Consider the following 21,658-nt stretch of genomic DNA (forward strand, 5'->3'; position numbering starts at 1 on the left):
TATGATATGGTATAGTATAGTATGGTATGATATGGTATAGTATAGTATGGTATGATATAGTATAGTATGGTATGATATGGTATAGTATGGTATGATATGGTATGGTATAGTATGGTATGGTATAGTATGGTATGATATAGTATGGTATAGTATGGTATGGTATGATATGGTATAGTATAGTATGGTATGGTATGATATGGTATAGTATAGTATGGTATGATATAGATCAAATCAAATCAAAAAAGCTTTATTGGCACGTCCGAATAGATATTTGGCATTGCCAAAGCTAGTAGAGTGGGGGGGGGGGGGGGAGAGTTGGACTCGGGTGGGTGAGTGGTGGGGGTGGTGTGGGTGGTTTGGGGTATAACAGTCCATGGAGTCTCATCTTCCTCTTCGTTGGTGACCGTTATGTGGGGAGGTGGGGCGGGGCGGGGTGGTTGGTTTGGGGTATAACAGTCCGTGGAGTCTCATCTTCCTCTTCGTTGGTGACTGCTATATGGGGAGGTGGGGTGGGGTGGGGCGGGTGTATTGGGATAAATATAACAGTCCGTGGAGTCTCATCTTCCTCTTATTTGGTGACAGCTGGACACGTATTGGGCAGCGATCTCCACAGTGGCCTCTTATAGTATGGTATGATATGGTATAGTATAGTATGGTATGATATGGTATGGTATAGTATGGTATGGTATGATATGGTATAGTATAGTATAGTATAGTATGGTATGGTATGATATGGTATAGTATGGTATGGTATGATATGGTATAGTATAGTATGGTATGATATAGTATGGTATGATATGGTATAGTATAGTATGGTATGATATAGTATAGTATGGTATGATATGGTATGGTATAGTATAGTATAGTATGGTATGATATGGTAAAGTATAGTATGGTATGATATAGTATAGTATGGTATGATATGGTATAGTATGGTATGATATGGTATAGTATGGTATGATATAGTATAGTATGGTATGATATGGTATAGTATAGTATGGTATGATATAGTATAGTATAGTATGGTATGGTATAGTATAGTATAGTATAGTATGGTATGATATGGTATAGTATAGTATGGTATGATATAGTATAGTATGGTATGATATGGTATAGTATGGTATGATATAGTATAGTATGGTATGATATGGTATAGTATGGTATGATATGGTATGGTATAGTATGGTATGATATGGTATGGTATAGTATGGTATGATATAGTATAGTATGGTATGATATGGTATAGTATAGTATGGTATGATATAGTATAGTATGGTATGATATGGTATAGTATAGTATGGTATGATATAGTATAGTATGGTATGATATGGTATAGTATAGTATGGTATGATATAGTATAGTATAGTATGGTATGATATGATATGGTATGGTATAGTATAGTATAGTATGGTATGATATGGTATAGTATAGTATGGTATGATATAGTATAGTATGGTATGATATGGTATAGTATAGTATGGTATGATATGGTATAGTATAGTATGGTATGATATGGTATAGTATAGTATGGTATGATATGGTATAGTATGGTATGGTATGATATGGTATAGTATAGTATAGTATGGTATGATATGGTATAGTATAGTATGGTATGATATAGTATAGTATGGTATGATATGGTATAGTATAGTATGGTATGATATAGTATAGTATGGTATGATATGGTATAGTATAGTATGGTATGATATAGTATAGTATGGTATGGTATAGTATAGTATAGTATAGTATGGTATGATATGGTATGATATGGTATAGTATAGTATGGTATGATATGGTATAGTATAGTATGGTATGATATAGTATAGTATGGTATGATATGGTATAGTATGGTATGATATGGTATGGTATAGTATGGTATGATATGGTATAGTATGGTATGGTATAGTATGGTATGGTATGGTATAGTATGGTATAGTATAGTATGCTATGGTATAGTATAGTATGGTATGGTATAGTATGATATGGTATAGTATAGTATGGTATGATATGATATGGTATGGTATGGTATAGTATAGTATGGTATGGTATAGTATGATATGGTATAGTATGGTATGATATGGTATGGTATGGTGTAGTATAGTATGGTATGGTATAGTATAGTATGGTATGGTATAGTATAGTATGGTATGATATGGTATGGTATAGTATGGTATGATATGGTATAGTATAGTATGGTATGATATGGTATAGTATAGTATGGTATGATATAGTATAGTATGGTATGATATGGTATAGTATGGTATGATATGGTATGGTATAGTATGGTATGATATGGTATGGTATAGTATGGTATGGTATGGTATAGTATGGTATGGTATGGTATGGTATAGTATGGTATGCTATGGTATAGTATAGTATGGTATGGTATAGTATGATATGGTATAGTATAGTATAGTATGGTATGGTATAGTATAGTATGCTATGGTATAGTATAGTATGGTATGGTATAGTATGATATGGTATAGTATAGTATGGTATGGTATGGTATGGTATAGTATGGTATGGTATGGTATAGTATAGTATGGTATGGTATAGTATAGTATGGTATGGTATAGTATGGTATGGTATGGTATAGTATAGTATAGTATGGTATGGTATAGTATAGTATGGTATAGTATGGTATGGTATAGTATGGTATGGTATAGTATAGTATGGTATGGTATAGTATGGTATGGTATAGTATAGTATGGTATGGTATAGTATGGTATGGTATAGTATGGTATGGTATAGTATGGTATGGTATAGTATAGTATAATATAGTATGATATAATATATAGTTCATAATTAAAAAGCACTGTGTAAACTAAGTCTTAAAGTTTATGGGAAAACAACAGGCCAGGCAAAGCTTTACTGGGACCCTGAAAGGTCGACATACAATTGGGTAGGTATAAATATAGCTACGAGATTCCGAATTAACAGGCACATGTGGAATTCACACCTTAGATCCTAAAGTAAAGAAAAGATCAATTTTATACAGATGAAAACTCTCCAAGCTGAGGGCAGTTCTTTGACACTTATTGTAATCTCTCATTTTGCAAAACACTTGGCATGTGATAGTGATATATCAGAAGGTCCTGGAATCTCCTGGAATCATGCCATTCAGATCTGCCCGGCGTGCACATGTCCATACAGTCTAGTATTAGCATCCTCTCTGCTGAGTCCTATCAGCCCTATGCATTACAGTCAATCAGCACAGTTTACATAGATTATTTATTCCGGGGCAGTTTTCGGGTACAGTATAGGCTCTGCTCATCCCCTGGCGTAAACCAGCCATACATATAGAAATAACTTGGTGAGATGTGTCCGATATCAGGTAGTAATAGTGCAAATCTAATGAAATCCTACGAAATGTGACACAAAGAAAAAGATTTCAATACTATAAAAATAAGTTCACTGTACAAGGTAACCGGAATATTATTTCCCTATGCGATCCTTGTCACACCCCTTAATATACACGTCGCACAGACAAACGCACAGTTCTACGTGTTTTCATGCCCTGATCACACGGATATAGTCCCATAGCTCATAGGCGACAGCAGCCTTTGGTGTAGGTAAAGTGCAGATGAGACGGCCTTACGATATTGGGATCCATTGTGGCTTCGCTTTCCTCCTTATTTGCTATCATTTCTTTGATCAAACGCGACATGGCTTCGTGGATGTTCACATTATCCTGTAGGAGAGAGAAAGAATAATCAATGGCGTTGGATTGTCCTGCGTACCCCATAAGGATTCCTGGATCATAGAAGGGCTGTGACACCCTATAAACCCGGGGGAGCTTATTGGGCCTTAAAGGGATATTCCAATTTCAGCAAATAAAGGATTTTCTTTGGATATTATATAATACATTTTTTCCAGGGAATATAAATGTGATTGCAGTCATATGCAGAAATGGACAGGTTAGTTAAAGTGGCCATGCGTATTTGGCTGACACCATGTGTGTGCCCAGCTTTAGTCCCTATTCACATTTCAGTGTTTTGGTCAGAGTCAGGGTTTGTAAGCCAAAAATAAGTCGAAAGCAAAGAATGGGTGCACTATTATTTCCCCATGGTGGGACTATTAAAGGATTATCTTATCTTATCTTACCTTATCTTACCTTGTCTCTGTTTAGTCTCTGCTCCTGGTTTTGACTTACAAAGAGTGATTTAAGAAAAGCAAAAAAACCACAAAAAACACTGACATATGAATGAGGCTTAAAACCAGTTGCACATGACCGTTTGCTAACCGGTGGTCATGCATTAACAGCACAGGTGGTGCACACGCGACGCTCGGATGTCACCCTGTTTCTACAGCCTCTTTCATTCAATGAATAGTAGCCATGGAAGCAGGGTGCAAAATCAGACGGGAATAAGACCAGTTCCATATTTTTGCGGCCTGGACTGTCAGCCCGCACACGGGACAGTGTAATTCATTGGCATGCATATGGGCCCATAGCAATTGATAGGCCTGTGTGCTATACTGGAAAAATCTGTATAACACGCTGTGCATTCATATGGTCATCTGTAATGTGAGCCGGGCGGCTGCATAAGCCGGCCGGCTCTTGACTGGGCGTGGTGACGCGCTCCGTTCCTCTCCTCCCCCTCCCGACGGCGGACGTTTACCGTTGGAGGGGGGCGGGGTAGGTGCGGAGCCTCAGCCCGTCCTATATAGTCCTCGGCGCTGAGCGGGAACTTCCTCTTGGATCCCCGCCAGCGCCGACGGCCCATCGTGTTCCCTCCCTCCCTAATCGGTGCCTTTTCCTATCAGTGCCTTTCTATTTGCTCTGATTTGGGTTTTTTCTTTGTTATTGTTTACGTGATGTTATTTTGTGGTCATTTATTGTTCTTTTGGTTCTCCCTAGGTGTCACAGCTGGCGTGTTGGCAGGACCTTGTTTCCTGTCCCCTTTCGGCAGTCGGAGAGAAGAGGAGAGGCGCGTCGCCCGCTGGACATCTCTTACATGCCCACCGCAGGCGGTGGCGGGACATTCTGGCGACACACCTTGTATTGCATCATGGGGGGTAGCAGGGTTCTGTTGACATGTTTTTACAATTCATTAAAGCCGTGGCCGCCCCCCACTATTTACCCAATTTAATTGTCTTGTGTTTATTTCATAGGTGGTCATGTTCAGGTGTTGGAAGGGGGAGCTGGAGTATGGTGTGTTATGTTAGTACGCCTAGTCGTGGCTTTAGGCTGAGGATACAATAGCTTATTATCCTGAAAGCTGGTGCCACAAAAACATTAAAAAATCTGTAGGTTGTTGTGGAGGAACATCTATAGGAATCACCCAGGTTTCCAGCTGCTTTTAGACGAAACCCATGGAGAAACCTGCAGCAATACCTGAAACGCTGTGGGCTTTAGTGCAGCATGTGATTGAGGCTCGGTTCACATCTGCGTTCAGTATTCTGTTTGGGGATCCCCTGAACAGAATACCAAACACATTAAAAAGCAGCCAAGAAACCACACGGAACCCATAGACCATAATGGGGTCCGTGTGTATTCCACCTGGCGTCCGCACGAATCATGCGAAGAGAAAAGTGCCAACGGAATACCAAACACAGATGTGAACCAGGCCTGAGACTTGGTAAAATCTCATCCATTATCCGCATTGGAGTCTCTGCAGATTCATTGGAGAGAAAAATTCTGCAAGGAGAATTCAGTATAACACTGGCAGAAACTGGGAGGACGCCATTAGTTATTAGTCTATGGGGTCCGCGGGTTTCCACTTTTTAAGCAGACATGATCTTTGCCTCTCGGGTCCCCTTGAGGACTTGAACGCTACTATGAACCTCACGAAAACATGGTAATCTCCTAATATTAGGTACAAGGCAGACAGAGCGGACTGGCGAGATACCAATGTCTTACCTTAGCAGAAGTCATGAGACAATCCCTAAATTCCAGCTCCTGGCCCAAGTCCTCGACACTTTGCACTCTCACTCCATGGGGAAGCAGATCACTTTTGTTCCCAATTAGAATAGCAGGAATTGGTTTTCCGTTTTTTAGCATAGCTTTAGAGTCCAGGTCATCTTTCCAACGCTGAACTGACTGTAAGGTGACCGCCCGGCCCAAGTCACACACCACAAACGCACCCGCGGCCTCACGGTAATAGAGACGAGTCATGTGACCAAATCGCTCTTGACCTTGACAAAAACATATATTTCAAATTGGGATCTTCAATGTACACGGAGGGGAACGGTCATAGGGCAGTATGTGGCGGTATTTTGTGGCAAAAACACAAGAATGGATTTACTTAATGGTATCGATAAAAATCTACCGTAACGTAATCTCGTTCCTTTCATTGACTCACCAGCGATGTCCCACAGCTGAAGCCTCACCACGGTGTCCTTTTCCCAGTTCAGGATCTTCAGGGCAAAATCCACCCCGATAGTCGCCCTGTAGCAGTGGGAGTAGATGTTGTGCACGTATCGCTGTATGATGGACGTTTTGCCAACTCCGAGGTCGCCGACCACTAGCACTTTAAAGAGGAACTCTCTCTTTGGGGAGCTCATGGTCCTGTCTACGAGGCGGCTCAAACATCTGAGTAACCTCTGAACTGTGTGCTCTGCATATAAGCGGAGACTTTGTGTACTCAGGGTCTGCTAGAATACCACATGCAAGTGACAACTCAGCTTCGTAACCATTTCATAGACTATACAGTCTCCATTGGACTGCACTCCAGGCATCCTACAAATGCAAGAGGATTTATCTAACCTTTAACTTGCCGTCTGAAGGGTTAATTTCTGGTTTTTGCAAAGCAGGGAATTAGAAAAATCTTATCCTACATCCACTAGTCGAGTTAAACTTTATGCAGCTCAAGAAGTCTAAGATCTTACTGACACATTTTGCAAGATATATCCAGTGGTGTAACTACCGTAGAGGCAGAGGTGACAGCCGCTATTGCTGCAGGTTTTTTAAAAAAATTTTTAATAGGCCGTTAAAGGCCAGGATCGATAAGTGACACCGCGGGCCCCACAAATACTATCATTATACTCGGGGGTCTGCAAATAATGATCAGAGGCCTGGGAGAGGTAAGGGAACGTAAAAAACACTGTTACTTAACTTACTTCTCCACAATCCTGCCAGGCCTCCGTCCTACTTGTCTGACGTCTCTGACGTCACATGAACCCAGCCTGATTCCCGGGTCATGTGACGTCCGACATCATAGAAGAGGGCCGACAGCGGGCAAGACAGCGTAGGTATGATACTATGTGCAGGGGCCACTATGGGGGATAATACTGTGTGCAGGGGCCACTATGGGGTATAGTACTGTGTGCAGGGGCCACTATGGGGGATAATACTGTGTGCAGGGGCCACTATGGGGGATAATACTGTGTGCAGGGGCCACTATGGGGTATAATACTGTGTGCAGGGGCCACTATGGGGGATAATACTGTGTGCAGGGGCCACTATGGGGGATAATACTGTGTACAGGGGCCACCATGGGACATAATACTGTGTGCAGGGGCCACTATGGGGGATAATACTGTGTGCAGGGGCCACTATGGGGTATAATACTGTGTGCAGGGGCCACTATGGGGGATAATACTGTGTGCAGGGGCCACTATGGGACATAATCCTGTGTGCAGGGGCCACTATGGGGGATAATACTGTGTGCAGGGGCCACTATGGGACATAATACTGTGTGCAGGGCTTACTAAGGGACATAATAGAGTGCGGAGGAGAGGGTTGGTCGAGGTCTTCGGCATTGGTTGGGGTGGGGGGGCCATGTAAAAGTTCGCCACAGGGCCCCGCCATTCCTAGTTACGCCACTGGATATATCGTAATACTAGGATAGATGACTGCCCTAAAAATCCCCCTGGCCTGGTTTTGTCCGCCATTACAGTTTACATAGGTCCAATAAAATGGGTCTAACAAACAAAAGAAAAAGCATACAATACACCTGTGACATCTAATAAGGCCTCATTCACACTGTCCTATGACAAATGGATGTTGTAAGAATCATCGAGCCCAATATTTATCGATCAATGACATCTATAGCCAATGTAATAATGTAACAAAAAATTTATTCCAGAAAAAAATGTCCTCCATAGCAGAGACATGAAGATAAACAATGTGCACAAGATACATCGCATAGGACCAACACGTAAAATGTAGCACTGAGAGGGGATATGTGACATAGAAGAGAGGAAAGTGACAAGTACTTGACGTAAAAGGTTATTTTTTACCTACAACCCCCCAAAAAAACATTGATTTATATGGCCATTGTCTCAAATCCTTAACTTCTGACCAGTGGAGCTTATATGGCCTCAGTCACAAATATCCTCATCTTCCGACCAGCTCAGGTCATCATCCGAGATGTCATCGGTTTGCACTACAGGGGCTGCTGTAGGTTCTTTGGGTTCGGGTTCATTCGGGGCCGGTGGAGCCGTCACTGTAAGCTCCAGTCGGGCCCAGGTCACGGGGTCGGACTTCTTAAGTGTGATCTCTACTTTAGTGGCGAGCATATTCACAAAGCAGCGGTCGGTGTCAATAACCTGGGACAAATTAGGGAAAGTTTTAGTATGCAAAGCAGCAGCCATATAAGACGCCATAGGTATATATGATGGCCTATCATAGATATACTGATTCTTCTACATGTCAGATACTTACGCCCCACAACTCCAATTGTTTTCTGAATTCTTTCTTGCCTTGGAAAGCGATTTGTATGTCCAACTGGGAGGAGAGAAATGGAGGTTTATTAATTTCTACATGACAAAGTTGTGTCGTAACTTGCCGTACTGTGTAGGGTATACTGTGTAGGGTATACTGTGTAGGGTATACTGGCCATACTGTGTAGGGTATACTGGCCATACTGTGTAGGGTATACTGTGTAGGGTATACTGGCCATACTGTGTAGGGTATACTGGCCATACTGTGTAGGGTATACTGGCCATACTGTGTAGGGTATACTGTGTAGGGTATACTGTGTAGGGTATACTGTGTAGGGTATACTGGCCATACTGTGTAGGGTATACTGTGTAGGGTATACTGTGTAGGGTATACTGGTCATACTGTGTAGGGTATACTGTGTAGGGTATACTGGTCATACTGTGTAGGGTATACTGTGTAGGGTATACTGGTCATACTGTGTAGGGTATACTGTGTAGGGTATACTGGTCATACTGTGTAGGGTATACTGTGTAGGGTATACTGTGTAGGGTATACTGGCCATACTGTGTAGGGTATACTGTGTAGGGTATACTGGCCATACTGTGTAGGGTATACTGTGTAGGGTATACTGGCCATACTGTGTAGGGTATACTGTGTAGGGTATACTGTGTAGGGTATACTGGCCATACTGTGTAGGGTATACTGTGTAGGGTATACTGGCCATACTGTGTAGGGTATACTGGCCATACTGTGTAGGGTATACTGTGTAGGGTATACTGGCCATACTGTGTAGGGTATACTGGCCATACTGTGTAGGGTATACTGGCCATACTGTGTAGGGTATACTGTGTAGGGTATACTGGTCATACTGTGTAGGGTATACTGGCCATACTGTGTAGGATATACTGGCCATACTGTGTAGGGTATACTGTGTAGGGTATACTGTGTAGGGTATACTGTGTAGGGTATACTGGTCATACTGTGTAGGGTATACTGGCCATACTGTGTAGGATATACTGGCCATACTGTAGGGTAATGTCAGCCGAACCGGCTGATATTATAAGGAATAACCAATTACTCAATGTACAATGGAAAGTCCTAACTTCCCCCATCTGCAGATGCTGGCGGGGTGGAAAGACCAGGATGTTAGATTCCAATAAAGAGTCCAGAAAAATATAATTAATCTATGTCAGGAGGCATGAAAACGGCACTAGGTGTATATAGTGAGCCTCCAGCACTAGGTGTATATAGGGAACCTCCAGCACTAGGTGTATATAGTGAGCCTCCAGCACTAGGTGTATATAGTGAGCCTCCAGCACTAGGTGTATATAGTGAGCCTCCAGCACTAGGTGTATATAGTGAGCCTCCAGCACTAGGTGTATATAGTGAGCCTCCAGCACTAGGTGTATATAGTGAGCCTCCAGCACTAGGTGTATATAGTGAGCCTCCAGCACTAGGTGTATATAGTGAGCCTCCAGCACTAGGTGTATATAGTAGGCCTCCAGCACTAGGTGTATATAGTGAGCCTCCAGCACTAGGTGTATATAGTGAGCCTCCAGCACTAGGTGTATATAGTGAGCCTCCAGCACTAGGTGTATATAGTGAGCCTCCAGCACTAGGTGTATATAGTGAGCCTCCAGCACTAGGTGTATATAGTGAGCCTCCAGCACTAGGTGTATATAGTGAGCCTCCAGCACTAGGTGTATATAGTGAGCCTCCAGCACTAGGTGTATATAGTGAGCCTCCAGCACTAGGTGTATATAGTGAGCCTCCAGCACTAGGTGTATATAGGGAACCTCCAGCACTAGGTGTATATAGTGAGCCTCCAGCACTAGGTGTATATAGTGAGCCTCCAGCACTAGGTGTATATAGTGAGCCTCCAGCACTAGGTGTATATAGTGAGCCTCCAGCACTAGGTGTATATAGTGAGCCTCCAGCACTAGGTGTATATAGTGAGCCTCCAGCACTAGGTGTATATAGTGAGCCTCCAGCACTAGGTGTATATAGTGAGCCTCCAGCACTAGGTGTATATAGTGAGCCTCCAGCACTAGGTGTATATAGTGAGCCTCCAGCACTAGGTGTATATAGTAGGCCTCCAGCACTAGGTGTATATAGTGAGCCTCCAGCACTAGGTGTATATAGTGAGCCTCCAGCACTAGGTGTATATAGTGAGCCTCCAGCACTAGGTGTATATAGTGAGCCTCCAGCACTAGGTGTATATAGTGAGCCTCCAGCACTAGGTGTATATAGTGAGCCTCCAGCACTAGGTGTATATAGTGAGCCTCCAGCACTAGGTGTATATAGTAGGCCTCCAGCACTAGGTGTATATAGTGAGCCTCCAGCACTAGGTGTATATAGTGAGCCTCCAGCACTAGGTGTATATAGTGAGCCTCCAGCACTAGGTGTATATAGTGAGCCTCCAGCACTAGGTGTATATAGTGAGCCTCCAGCACTAGGTGTATATAGTGAGCCTCCAGCACTAGGTGTATATAGTGAGCCTCCAGCACTAGGTGTATATAGTAGGCCTCCAGCACTAGGTGTATATAGTGAGCCTCCAACACTAGGTGTATATAGTGAGCCTCCAGCACTAGGTGTATATAGTGAGCCTCCAGCACTAGGTGTATATAGTGAGCCTCCAGCACTAGGTGTATATAGTGAGCCTCCAGCACTAGGTGTATATAGTGAGCCTCCAGCACTAGGTGTATATAGTGAGCCTCCAGCACTAGGTGTATATAGTGAGCCTCCAGCACTAGGTGTATATAGTGAGCCTCCAGCACTAGGTGTATATAGTGAGCCTCCAGCACTAGGTGTATATAGTGAGCCTCCAGCACTAGGTGTATATAGTGAGCCTCCAGCACTAGGTGTATATAGTAGGCCTCCAGCACTAGGTGTATATAGTGAGCCTCCAGCACTAGGTGTATATAGTGAGCCTCCAGCACTAGGTGTATATAGTGAGCCTCCAGCACTAGGTGTATATAGGGAACCTCCAGCACTAGGTGTATATAGTGAGCCTCCAGCACTAGGTGTATATAGTGAGCCTCCAGCACTAGGTGTATATAGTGAGCCTCCAGCACTAGGTGTATATAGTGAGCCTCCAGCACTAGGTGTATATAGTGAGCCTCCAGCACTAGGTGTATATAGTGAGCCTCCAGCACTAGGTGTATATAGTGAGCCTCCAGCACTAGGTGTATATAGTGAGCCTCCAGCACTAGGTGTATATAGTAGGCCTCCAGCACTAGGTGTATATAGTGAGCCTCCAGCACTAGGTGTATATAGTGAGCCTCCAGCACTAGGTGTATATAGTGAGCCTCCAGCACTAGGTGTATATAGTGAGCCTCCAGCACTAGGTGTATATAGTGAGCCTCCAGCACTAGGTGTATATAGTGAGCCTCCAGCACTAGGTGTATATAGTGAGCCTCCAGCACTAGGTGTATATAGTGAGCCTCCAGCACTAGGTGTATATAGTGAGCCTCCAGCACTAGGTGTATATAGTGAGCCTCCAGCACTAGGTGTATATAGTGAGCCTCCAGCACTAGGTGTATATAGTGAGCCTCCAGCACTAGGTGTATATAGTGAGCCTCCAGCACTAGGTGTATATAGTGAGCCTCCAGCACTAGGTGTATATAGGGAACCTCCAGCACTTCCATTGCTCTTTGGGTTCGATCCCTTACCTGGGTACGATTGGCTAGAACCTTTGATAAATCTGGCAGAGCGGTTTTGGCATAGACGGTGATGACCACAAGGCTGCTGGTTTGGTGCCAGTCATATCGACATGAGACATTCTGTAACATAAGTGTGAGAATCAGTCCAGTCCCCCCGGCCCCTGACTAATCTGACTGCAGCTAATGTATAACCTATGGGGGGTTTGTATAAATCAATATATCATTTACAAGGTTGTACAAATCTGTCCATTAATTACAGAAATGAAGATGATTCTTGTGAACACATAAAACATCACAATTGTTCCCATTAGATGAGTGTGAACATGACTATAATGCACTGGGTTGTATGATGGCTTCCATCTCATGGACATTATAGGGCTGGGGGTTTTCCCTGGGTCTGAGGATACAGATGGAGATGGTGCTGACAGTGGTGGTCACACACGTGCACTGCCATGTCATTCCGACTGATGGGGATAGCACAATGGACTACAACAGAGCAGTCAAGGCGTTGATCGCCATTATTAAGCATGGCTGTACGACTCAGTGCACATTATATCTTACTTGCTTCTCTCGCGGGACTATCCACAGATGTTTCCCCGAGCTGCAGCCTTTCTGCTCCAGAAACTCATTGAAGTCACTTGTTTTAATGGCACAGCAAGACCAGTACTTCATCCTGTAAAAAGCCATCACCTATAGGTCTGTACATTATAGAATACAATATATGGCTCATAGATACAACGCCGGAGATGGCGACATAGTAACATTACTACAAGCCGTACATGTAAGATGACTTATAGCATTTATAGGATTCCCAGGGCAGAGAACCGCACAATAAACATTGGTCTGACCCTAAGGGTGAGGGATGAGGTCTCTGAAATGGATTCTATAAATGGAAACAGCAAATATGGAGACAAGATACAGACCAAAGGCAACTGAATCAAAGGTAAAAAACAATAAATAAATTGTGAATGTGCTGCACGGATTATATAGTGGGATGAAAGATACGATCAAAACTGTTTGATGCAGTTACTATAAGTAGAAGACGTCCTACCCTTCATGAAAGACCGGCACCCCGCTGTGATGTACACAGACTCCTTCATCAGTCTCCGGCCCTTGATACACCTGTATAAGAAGACCATGCAATATGTCCGTTGTTCTTCACCCATATGTCCTATGTAATATAAGTCAGGGTTATGGCGACTCACCTCCTTACATCCCGAGTGCTTACATCTTCTCCCCAATAAGGATTCTGGAGAGTCGACTGAAACAAGACAAACATGTCAGCCGTGGTGAGGCTATATACTGTATATATATAATGCGTGAGTCCATATGTCTCATGAGGACCACTGACTGACCTTTGCCTTCTGATCCTTTATCGGATTCCAGTGTGAGCTTCTCCAATTCTTGTTCAAGAAATCGCGACACTTTGAGCAGCAGAGGATTCATCTCTTCTGTAGTCCTGGAAGTGACGGAGACCTGACATTGAGCTCGGGTTATACCGCAGGGAATACACTCCTTATGTGATGTATATGGCGGCTGCAGTAATTCCTTCTATACAGCCTGTCCATACATCTTAGATAGCTGGTGGTTGGGTGCTAGTATGGCAGATTTACTATGGGGAGAGGGGAATAGGCCATTGCCAGATCTCTCCTCGTCTCCCCAGGAGTGCGGGATCAGACATGTTGCACAAACAGAAGATTTGCTATTGCTTCTCACCTATGGGATCAGGAAAGACCCTATAATTGTCACGTATATCATATTTGTAGGTCGTACAAACCAGAAACAGTTTGTATCCCAAGCCGTAGTGTTTAGTGGTCGCCTCCTATACAGATCTACGTACGTCTCCATCGTTACAGACTACCATCCCCTGATTTTGCAGCCATGCTGACATTTATCACTTTCCTACTTCCTCACCTTAATATGGAGGGTCAGAAATCAATGAAAAGTTTGCTCGTTACCTCGGCCTCTCCTTTTGCATCTTTTCAGCAGATTTGGGGCCTTGTACAATGATTTCTGTACACGATTTTGATCCTGGGCCATTTTTACTTCCAGAAATGTCAGGTTTTAAAGGTTCAGCGGGTTTCTCGTTGCTGTGAAAGCCTTTGGTGCAGCCCTGGAGCGGACGCAAAAATAGGATCAAGTGGTGAGACATAAAAATCAGAACAAGTATTGTGTATTAGGCTACACGGTGACTTTGGCTACGGTTCCCGTTCGGAGGCCTAGGACATTTGCAGAAATTTCTGCATCCGATCTAGTGGTCGAACCCCCAACATCAGTTATACCCTATCCCTAAATTGTAGGTAATAGAATACCCTATTAATCTAATAGATCCCCTACAGCCCTGGTATAATAGATAGACTCGGATATAGAGAAGACGATACTGTACCTTTATAGCTAGAAATTCAGAAAAGTCCGTTGTGCGTTTCCGACAGCAAGACCATCCCTAAGAAGGAAAACCCAGAATGAGGGGATTTGGAGGGACAATATGAACAGGCACAAGTGTTGTAATAGAAGTGACATGAATTGGGACCGACCTTCAAAGCATCGTGAAAAATGGGGTATCCTGGATGGAAGAGACAAGAATCTGCAGAAAAGAGAAATAGTGGCGGGAATTTATTATTGTGGTGGTGCCTGAATTCTGGCCTATAATGGGTCTGTTTTATGAAGCACATTGTTGGGTCTGGTTTTAGGTGATTTTTAGGACTAACTTAAAACACGTGTTAAAACACGTTCAGAATCAGCGGCGTATAAAGCAGTTCCCATTCATTTCAATGGGAGACGGCATACGAGCGCTCCCCATTGAAATGAATGGGCTGCTTTTTTCACTACGAGCGCTCCCATTGAAGTGAATGGGAAGTGCTCGCGTGTACGGCTAGCTCAGCTCATTCCGAGCCGTACAATGGGGAGCGCTCGTATGCCGGCTGCCATTGAAATGAATGGGAACTGCTTTATACGCACTGATTCTGAACGTGTTTTACCGTTCAGAATCAGGCAGCGTATCAGTAGTGTGAATGTACCCTAATAATGTGCGGATCCACAATTGCACACAATTACAGACCTGCAAAATATGGTCATACGAATGGGGCTTTATAGAGTTTTCTGCTCCACTGTGACCCTCACACAGTCAAATCTGTTTCACAGTGACCCCCACACAGTATAATCTGCTGCACAGTGACCCCCACACAGTATAATCTGCTGCACAGTGACCCCCACACAGTATAATCTGCTGCACAGTGGCCCCCACACAGTATAATCTGCTGCACAGTGGCCCCCACACAGTATAATCTGCTGCACAGTGGCCCCCACACAGTATAATCTGCTGCACAGTGCCCCCCCCCCCCACAGTGCAATCAGCTCTACAGTGGCCCCCACACAGTATAATCTGCTGCACAGTGACCCCCACACAGTATAATCTGCTGCACAGTGACCCCCACACAGTATAATCTGCTGCACAGTGACCCCCACACAGTATAATCTGCTGCACAATGTTCCCCAGACAGTACAATTTGCTCCACGGTGGCCCCCACACAGTATAATCTGTTCCATGGATGAGTGCCCAAGAGAGGGCTCTGAGTGCAACCTATGGCACCCGTGCCATAGCTTCACCATCATGGGTATAGGGGAACCACTGAGTAAGTCCTGTGCCACGTATGAATGACCCAACATTCCCATCCATATGTCCCTTATTCTACATGGCACAGTCCTCCATTGAACAGAAAGACACTAACCTGCAGTATTGGTGTCAGGAAGGAATCGTTCCCCACATCCCTTGTTATAACATAGCACATTCTTATCCGGAGTGTCCTGTGTATTATTCAGGGTAGTCCCCTGACAGCTCATGACGTAGGAATATGTAGATGGTGGAATACTAGAGACAGGGTGAGGACAGTCTGCTATGAAGCAGCCGAAGGAAAGATATAGAAAGAGAGAGAAGCCGGCTGTAAAATGAAATATTAGAGTCAGACTGTACGGTACAGATATAGGAATACATGGAAAATATCTAAGAGTTCTGCAACTACACGTAACAGTGAGGATACAAGATGGCGTACTAGGAAATACCGATCATTTACAAGAGGACGAATGATGGAAACACACAGAAGGAATCGTGCAAATGAAAAGCAAATGATACCTGTAGAATGGAGAGTGCGGCAATGTGAGAGCAGACTGACCCGGGAGAGGACTGAGCAGGCCGGACACGTGGCGCTATCTTTAGATCCTCCGGGTGCCAGCCCAGCACCAAAGATGGAAGTAAGAATGTCAACAGCTGTGACAGGTGATAGCAAAGAACACTGAGGCCAAGCTCCAAGGAAAGGACAAGAAAGATCTGGAGAAAGGAAGCAGAAGGGGGAAAGATCCAGATACATAGAAAGCACAAGTTACAAAAACAAAAGACAATATCTAAAGTGACTAGAAAGTCTAGCCCTGATAGGGTTAACAGAAGGGAGTTGTATTGTGGACACACAGCGCGGTTTTATTTCCAAGTGATGTTTTGCTTTCGGTATTTTTGTCTTTCTTTATAACTCTATCTGGTATATAGTATATCTTATCTTGACCTCCATATTATACATTGAAATCCATCGGATACCAATTACACGTGTGCACTATTGAGGCAATGAAGCTGATATATTTTGGAACAGGAATATTCTTCATTTGTCTTGCTTATATAAAGCGTCTTATAGATATTGTGGCTCACAATCACAATCTTGAAGTGTGGGAAGAAACTGAATTACCTGGAGGAATCCCATGCAGACACAAGGAGAGCATACAAATGTAATGCAGATGTTGCCCTTGGACAGGTTCGAACCCGGGACCCCTGAAATCTCATATGAGCAATAAATCAGTTCTACTGGGTTCACATTTTAGGATATATACTCTATCTATCTATCTATCTATCTATCTATCTATCTATCTATCTATCTGTTATCCTCTCATACCCCACCAGAGAACCTAGGTCACTACAGACTGGGCACCCTTGCCTTGACCTCTGACTCTGCCTCTCGCCTCCTGACTTTGTACTGTGCCTGCTCCTGTTTATGAACCCAGCTGACCTCTAGACCTCTGCTCCCTGAATCCATTTTTGTACTGTTCTACCACTCCTGTTACCGACCTGGCCTGACTGACTATCCATCTGGATTACTCCTCTGTACTGCACTGCCCTCACATGGACGACACGGATTGGACGACTACGCTTTGGCTCTCCACTGCCACCTGCTGTTACCACCAGCTGCTGCTTTCTGGTTTCTTGGACCTACATCACTACTCTGAAGATCTGCTCATACAAGTCTAGTGATTTGTGGTGCGCCGTGTGTCTGGCGTTACCCGTACCACTCTGCTGGCAGTGCAGCCAAGTCCATCCCCATCATCTGGGGCAACGGTGAACACCATTGTGGGTTTGGAGTTGGTGTGTCCCAGGAGGCGCTGGACCCTCAGTGCCGAGTTTACCATTTCGGTCAGGGTATCTAGCACTGGTTCTCACTATTGGCCTGGAGCCACATCTGTGGTAATGCACTGACCTCTTTGGTGGGACGCCCTGATATTCCAGATATTAGTATATAGTATATTTCATATTACATATAGTTGTAGAAGTCTTCACCTGCACTGGAATAGTAACCTCTGACCTCACCTGCACTGGAATAGTAACCTCTGACCTCAGTATATTGCACAGATCTATTGGACACTACATGCATACAAGTCTAGTATTTTCCACAAGCGAGGTGCTGTATTACTTACATGACGTCCTCACCAGACTGATACAGGGGCCATCAGTGCAGAATAAATCTGCGTAGCCATAAATCCTCCTACACCTGCGTCTCCCGCTCGTCTTCACACTTTCAGGGAGCCTTCACACGGAGTAAACGCGCCTGTATTTTTGCAAAATACACGTGTAAAAATAAGACTCCCATTGACTTCAATGACATTTTACAGGCGTATTTTTACACATGTATTTTGCAAAAATACACGCGTGTTTACTCCATGTGAAGGCTCAGACAGCGACTGCTGACAGTGCAGACACCCAGTAGGAAATATAACAATCAGTGGACATCTTAGTAAGCGAAAGAAGGACATTATTAAGGAGCTGTAGAATAGAAGATGCAGACAAAGAAGGCACCTAAGCTGTGATGGATCCGGTATCCCCAGGACGTGACACAAGATTCTGACGAAACCCATGACTGACACATTTGCCAATAAAGCAGGGACTGTGCCGTGATGCAACCCAGCATCAGCAATCAGAAGGAAGACAGGATCAGTGGCCTCGGTAAAATACTAATTTTTTGTTTTCACTAAAATGTGACTAGAAATAGGAAGTTTTACTTTGACAAAATCGACAATTGTAAGTGTTATAATTGACATTGAGAACTGTTAGAGTAGAGAAGGTCACTTGTGTTTCATAGACATACACTTAGAAGATATTGGATCAGACTCGCAATCTAAAAACAAAGAATGAAGAGGATTCCAAAGGCTGGAAGTCTGATAGCCAAATGTCACTATATATGAGATCCATGTGCTGTACATATGTGTGAGATCATAGACTAAGAATATAACACGTAAAGTGAATAGTTTCTATAGTAACTTGTGTAAAATCTATAGAAGTGTTTAAAAAAAAAAAAAACTCAGAAAAGTGATCAGATCCATAATCAATAATCAGCAAGTGACCTGCAATTGTATTGGGGAAGGAACTTGGTTTTACATTGCTGAGCTCTTCTGCCACCTTGTGGTGTATGTCAGTGGTGCAAGCTCACTTGTTTAGTTGTGTAATAATAATAATTAATTAATTAATTAATTAATTAAAACTATAAATGTGAAAGTTTGTGTATTTGGATGTTTGTTCCTCAATCACACCGGAATGGCTGAATGGATTTCATAGAAATTTGACACACACCTACATATTGGCCAGGAAGGAGAAATGGGCTACTTTAAAAGTATCTCACTCACCCCAAAATGCCACCGCGACCCTCAAAAGTTGTCTCCTGCTCCGCTTTGGGCCCGGGCATGACGTCAGCGCAGGTAGTTACACGGCATGGGAAGGACCGCACATGCTCGCTGAAGCTGCAGCCAGGAGACACACAGCTCCCCAGCATCTACATGGTGAGTGCTGCGGGGAACAGGGATCGGCAGGTTGCTTAAGGGAGGGAGGGGGTACAACAGGTAATGGGTAGGGGCCGGGGGGTTGGTGGTTTGGAGGAGGTGGTGGGGGTTAGGGAGGGCGAGGGGGGGTTTGGCACCAGAGATACACTAAAGACACTTATTGTCTCTCTGATTCATTCTCGCCTTGACTACTGTAACTCCTTACTAATCGCTCTTCCCCTCACTAAACTCTCCCCTCTACAATCTATTCTGAATGCAGCAGCCAGGCTCATCTATCAGGCTAGACGCTACAGTGATGCCTCCGGTCTGTGCCAGTCACTACATTGGCTGCCTATTCATTATAGAATAAAATATAAAGTTATTACTCTCATCCACAAGGCTCTCCATAATGCTGCACCTCCCTACATTTCCTCCCTCATCTCTGTCTACCGCCCAACCCGTGCTCTCCGCTCACTCAATGATCTAACACTTACATCCTCTATTATCAGAACCTCCCACGCTCGTATACAAGACTTCTCCTGAGCTGCACCACTTCTCTGGAATGCTCTACCCTGGACAATAAGATTAACTCCCAACTTCTACAGTTTCAAACGCAAACTAAAGACGCATCTTTTCAGACAGGCCGATCACAATTCCTAATGCACAAAATTGTCTGACCTTTGTATAAGCAATGCCGCCCCTGCTACCTCTTGTGTCACCCCCTCTACCTCATAGATTGTAAGCTCTTTTGAGCAGGGCCCTCAGTCCCATTGTGTGAAATGACGTTCTTTGTTATGTATGTCTGTATCTGAACCCTATAAATTGTACAGCGCTGCGGAATATGTTGGCGCTATATAAATAAAATGTATTATTATTATTATTAGAGGGCAGAGGGTAAGTGGGGGGGGGGGGCAGATTGCACATGTGGAAAGGGGGGGGAGGGTGACCAGGGTCACGGGTAGGTGGTGGTGGGGGAAGCGGTAGATGTAGGTGACTGTGATCTCTAAAGGGGGGAAGGGGGCTGGGGGCGCGGGTGGGGGGAAAGGGGAGGGCTGGAAGTGCAGCAGCGGGGCCGTGGGGTCCTGGCCCACGATGCTGTGGGAGGGCCCAGCGCCGGCCGCAAGGAAAGGGCCGTGGGGGGCCACGAGCCGCGCTGCAGGTGATTCGCACAAGGGTGAGGGGACAGTGGACGAAGTCGCGGGTTATAGCTAGTTGTATTATACACTATCCATAGAAGAATTTCATGCAGTGATTAGATAGGAGTATATAGTATATAGAGTCTAAATAACACTACACTATAGACTGATACACGTCACCAGGGATATAGGTTAGGGTGGTCTTAATGTGGCGGTTTTCACTTTTTACCCATTTTATACTATGACCATAAGTGACTTTCATCAGACTGCCTTACACGTCGCCCTCGTCTCATCGGTTGATAACTTTGTGTGCTCGTCTCCTTATTACTTACCCATTGCTAAATTTATCAGAACCCTCATGAAATGGGAAGGACGTCTTCTATCCGGTGACATATCAACCTACAGAAAATAAAAATACTGATGCAAAATATTAGCCAAAACCCAGGACAACATGGCGAGGGCTCACAAGTCGCCAATGGCTGGACCACTGCGATCTTCAGTATTACCATCGTGGATTACATTTCAAAAAATCTCATCCATTTTTTTTTCATTGTGTCCCCCCATAAGGTCACAATTTACTAGTAATGTCCTTGTAGAGATTGATGCCGTCCGCCCGGATGTATAGCGCTAGTGGATGGTTCATATCTAAAGTGAAAGTGACCCTGATACTTGAACCCCGTCCCACAGATTATTCAGGTAATCCCAATCTAAGGCCAGGGCCCTACATTGCAAAAATGCAGCATTTCACTTTACCTGCAAAGAGGATAAGATTCTGGCTAATCCCATCCACACATTGCAAAAAAAACATCGCAACACGTCAATTATACCTACCTAAGGTGTAATAGAGACAGAAAGTCTACAGAGGGAAACTGCGGACCTTCTGTGAAAAACATTGCAGACAAAAATCCAATGTGTTTGAACCGCTGTCAATTCGCTGCATGGGGCCTTAGCCTAATGGTGTTTTCCCCTTGTGAATCAATGCCCACGCTGCAGAGATATCACAAATGTGGAAACACCCTCATTGCTCTAAAGAGAGCACTTGCATATTGACAAGAGTGGTAATATCTCAGCAATAGTTCACAATGGGTAAAGACTAATTCATTGAGGTGACCCTAACCTGTGAGGCTGGGTTATCCGGGCCCCTAATCTTTATGGGGGTCCAACACCAGAAGCTGCTGCAGTGGATGGGG

The 21,658-nt window shown here is 44.1% G+C and overlaps 2 protein-coding genes across 4 annotated transcripts; both read right to left on the reverse strand.

Annotated features, from left to right (window-relative positions):
• Positions 1 to 3,544: 3,544 nt before the first annotated feature.
• LOC142184767 (ras-related protein Rab-38-like) lies at positions 3,545 to 6,504 on the reverse strand. The gene is made up of 3 exons (XM_075259830.1): positions 6,303 to 6,504; positions 5,861 to 6,135; positions 3,545 to 3,691 (listed from the first exon to the last, which is right to left on the reverse strand). Exons 1-3 carry the CDS (start codon positions 6,502 to 6,504, stop codon positions 3,545 to 3,547), a joined length of 624 nt encoding a protein of 207 aa, XP_075115931.1.
• A 1,523-nt stretch (positions 6,505 to 8,027) lies between these two features.
• ITGB1BP2 (integrin subunit beta 1 binding protein 2) lies at positions 8,028 to 16,642 on the reverse strand. Of its 3 annotated transcripts, none has more exons than XM_075260507.1 (12): positions 16,397 to 16,642; positions 15,996 to 16,157; positions 14,802 to 14,851; positions 14,654 to 14,710; positions 14,226 to 14,380; positions 13,623 to 13,726; positions 13,473 to 13,528; positions 13,319 to 13,389; positions 12,829 to 12,940; positions 12,277 to 12,387; positions 8,606 to 8,668; positions 8,028 to 8,490 (listed from the first exon to the last, which is right to left on the reverse strand). In XM_075260507.1, exons 1-12 carry the CDS (start codon positions 16,629 to 16,631, stop codon positions 8,263 to 8,265), a joined length of 1,404 nt encoding a protein of 467 aa, XP_075116608.1. In that variant the 5' UTR covers positions 16,632 to 16,642; the 3' UTR covers positions 8,028 to 8,262. The 3 variants fall into 3 exon arrangements, with proteins under 3 accessions (XP_075116608.1, XP_075116607.1, XP_075116606.1); XM_075260506.1 differs by having other exon boundaries at positions 15,996 to 16,160; XM_075260505.1 differs by having other exon boundaries at positions 15,996 to 16,205.
• Between the last annotated feature and the right edge of the window lie 5,016 nt (positions 16,643 to 21,658).

The sequence above is a fragment of the Leptodactylus fuscus genome, chromosome 11 (genome assembly GCF_031893055.1).
Source record: "Leptodactylus fuscus isolate aLepFus1 chromosome 11, aLepFus1.hap2, whole genome shotgun sequence".
In the NCBI taxonomy this organism is placed as follows: Eukaryota; Metazoa; Chordata; class Amphibia; order Anura; family Leptodactylidae; genus Leptodactylus; species Leptodactylus fuscus.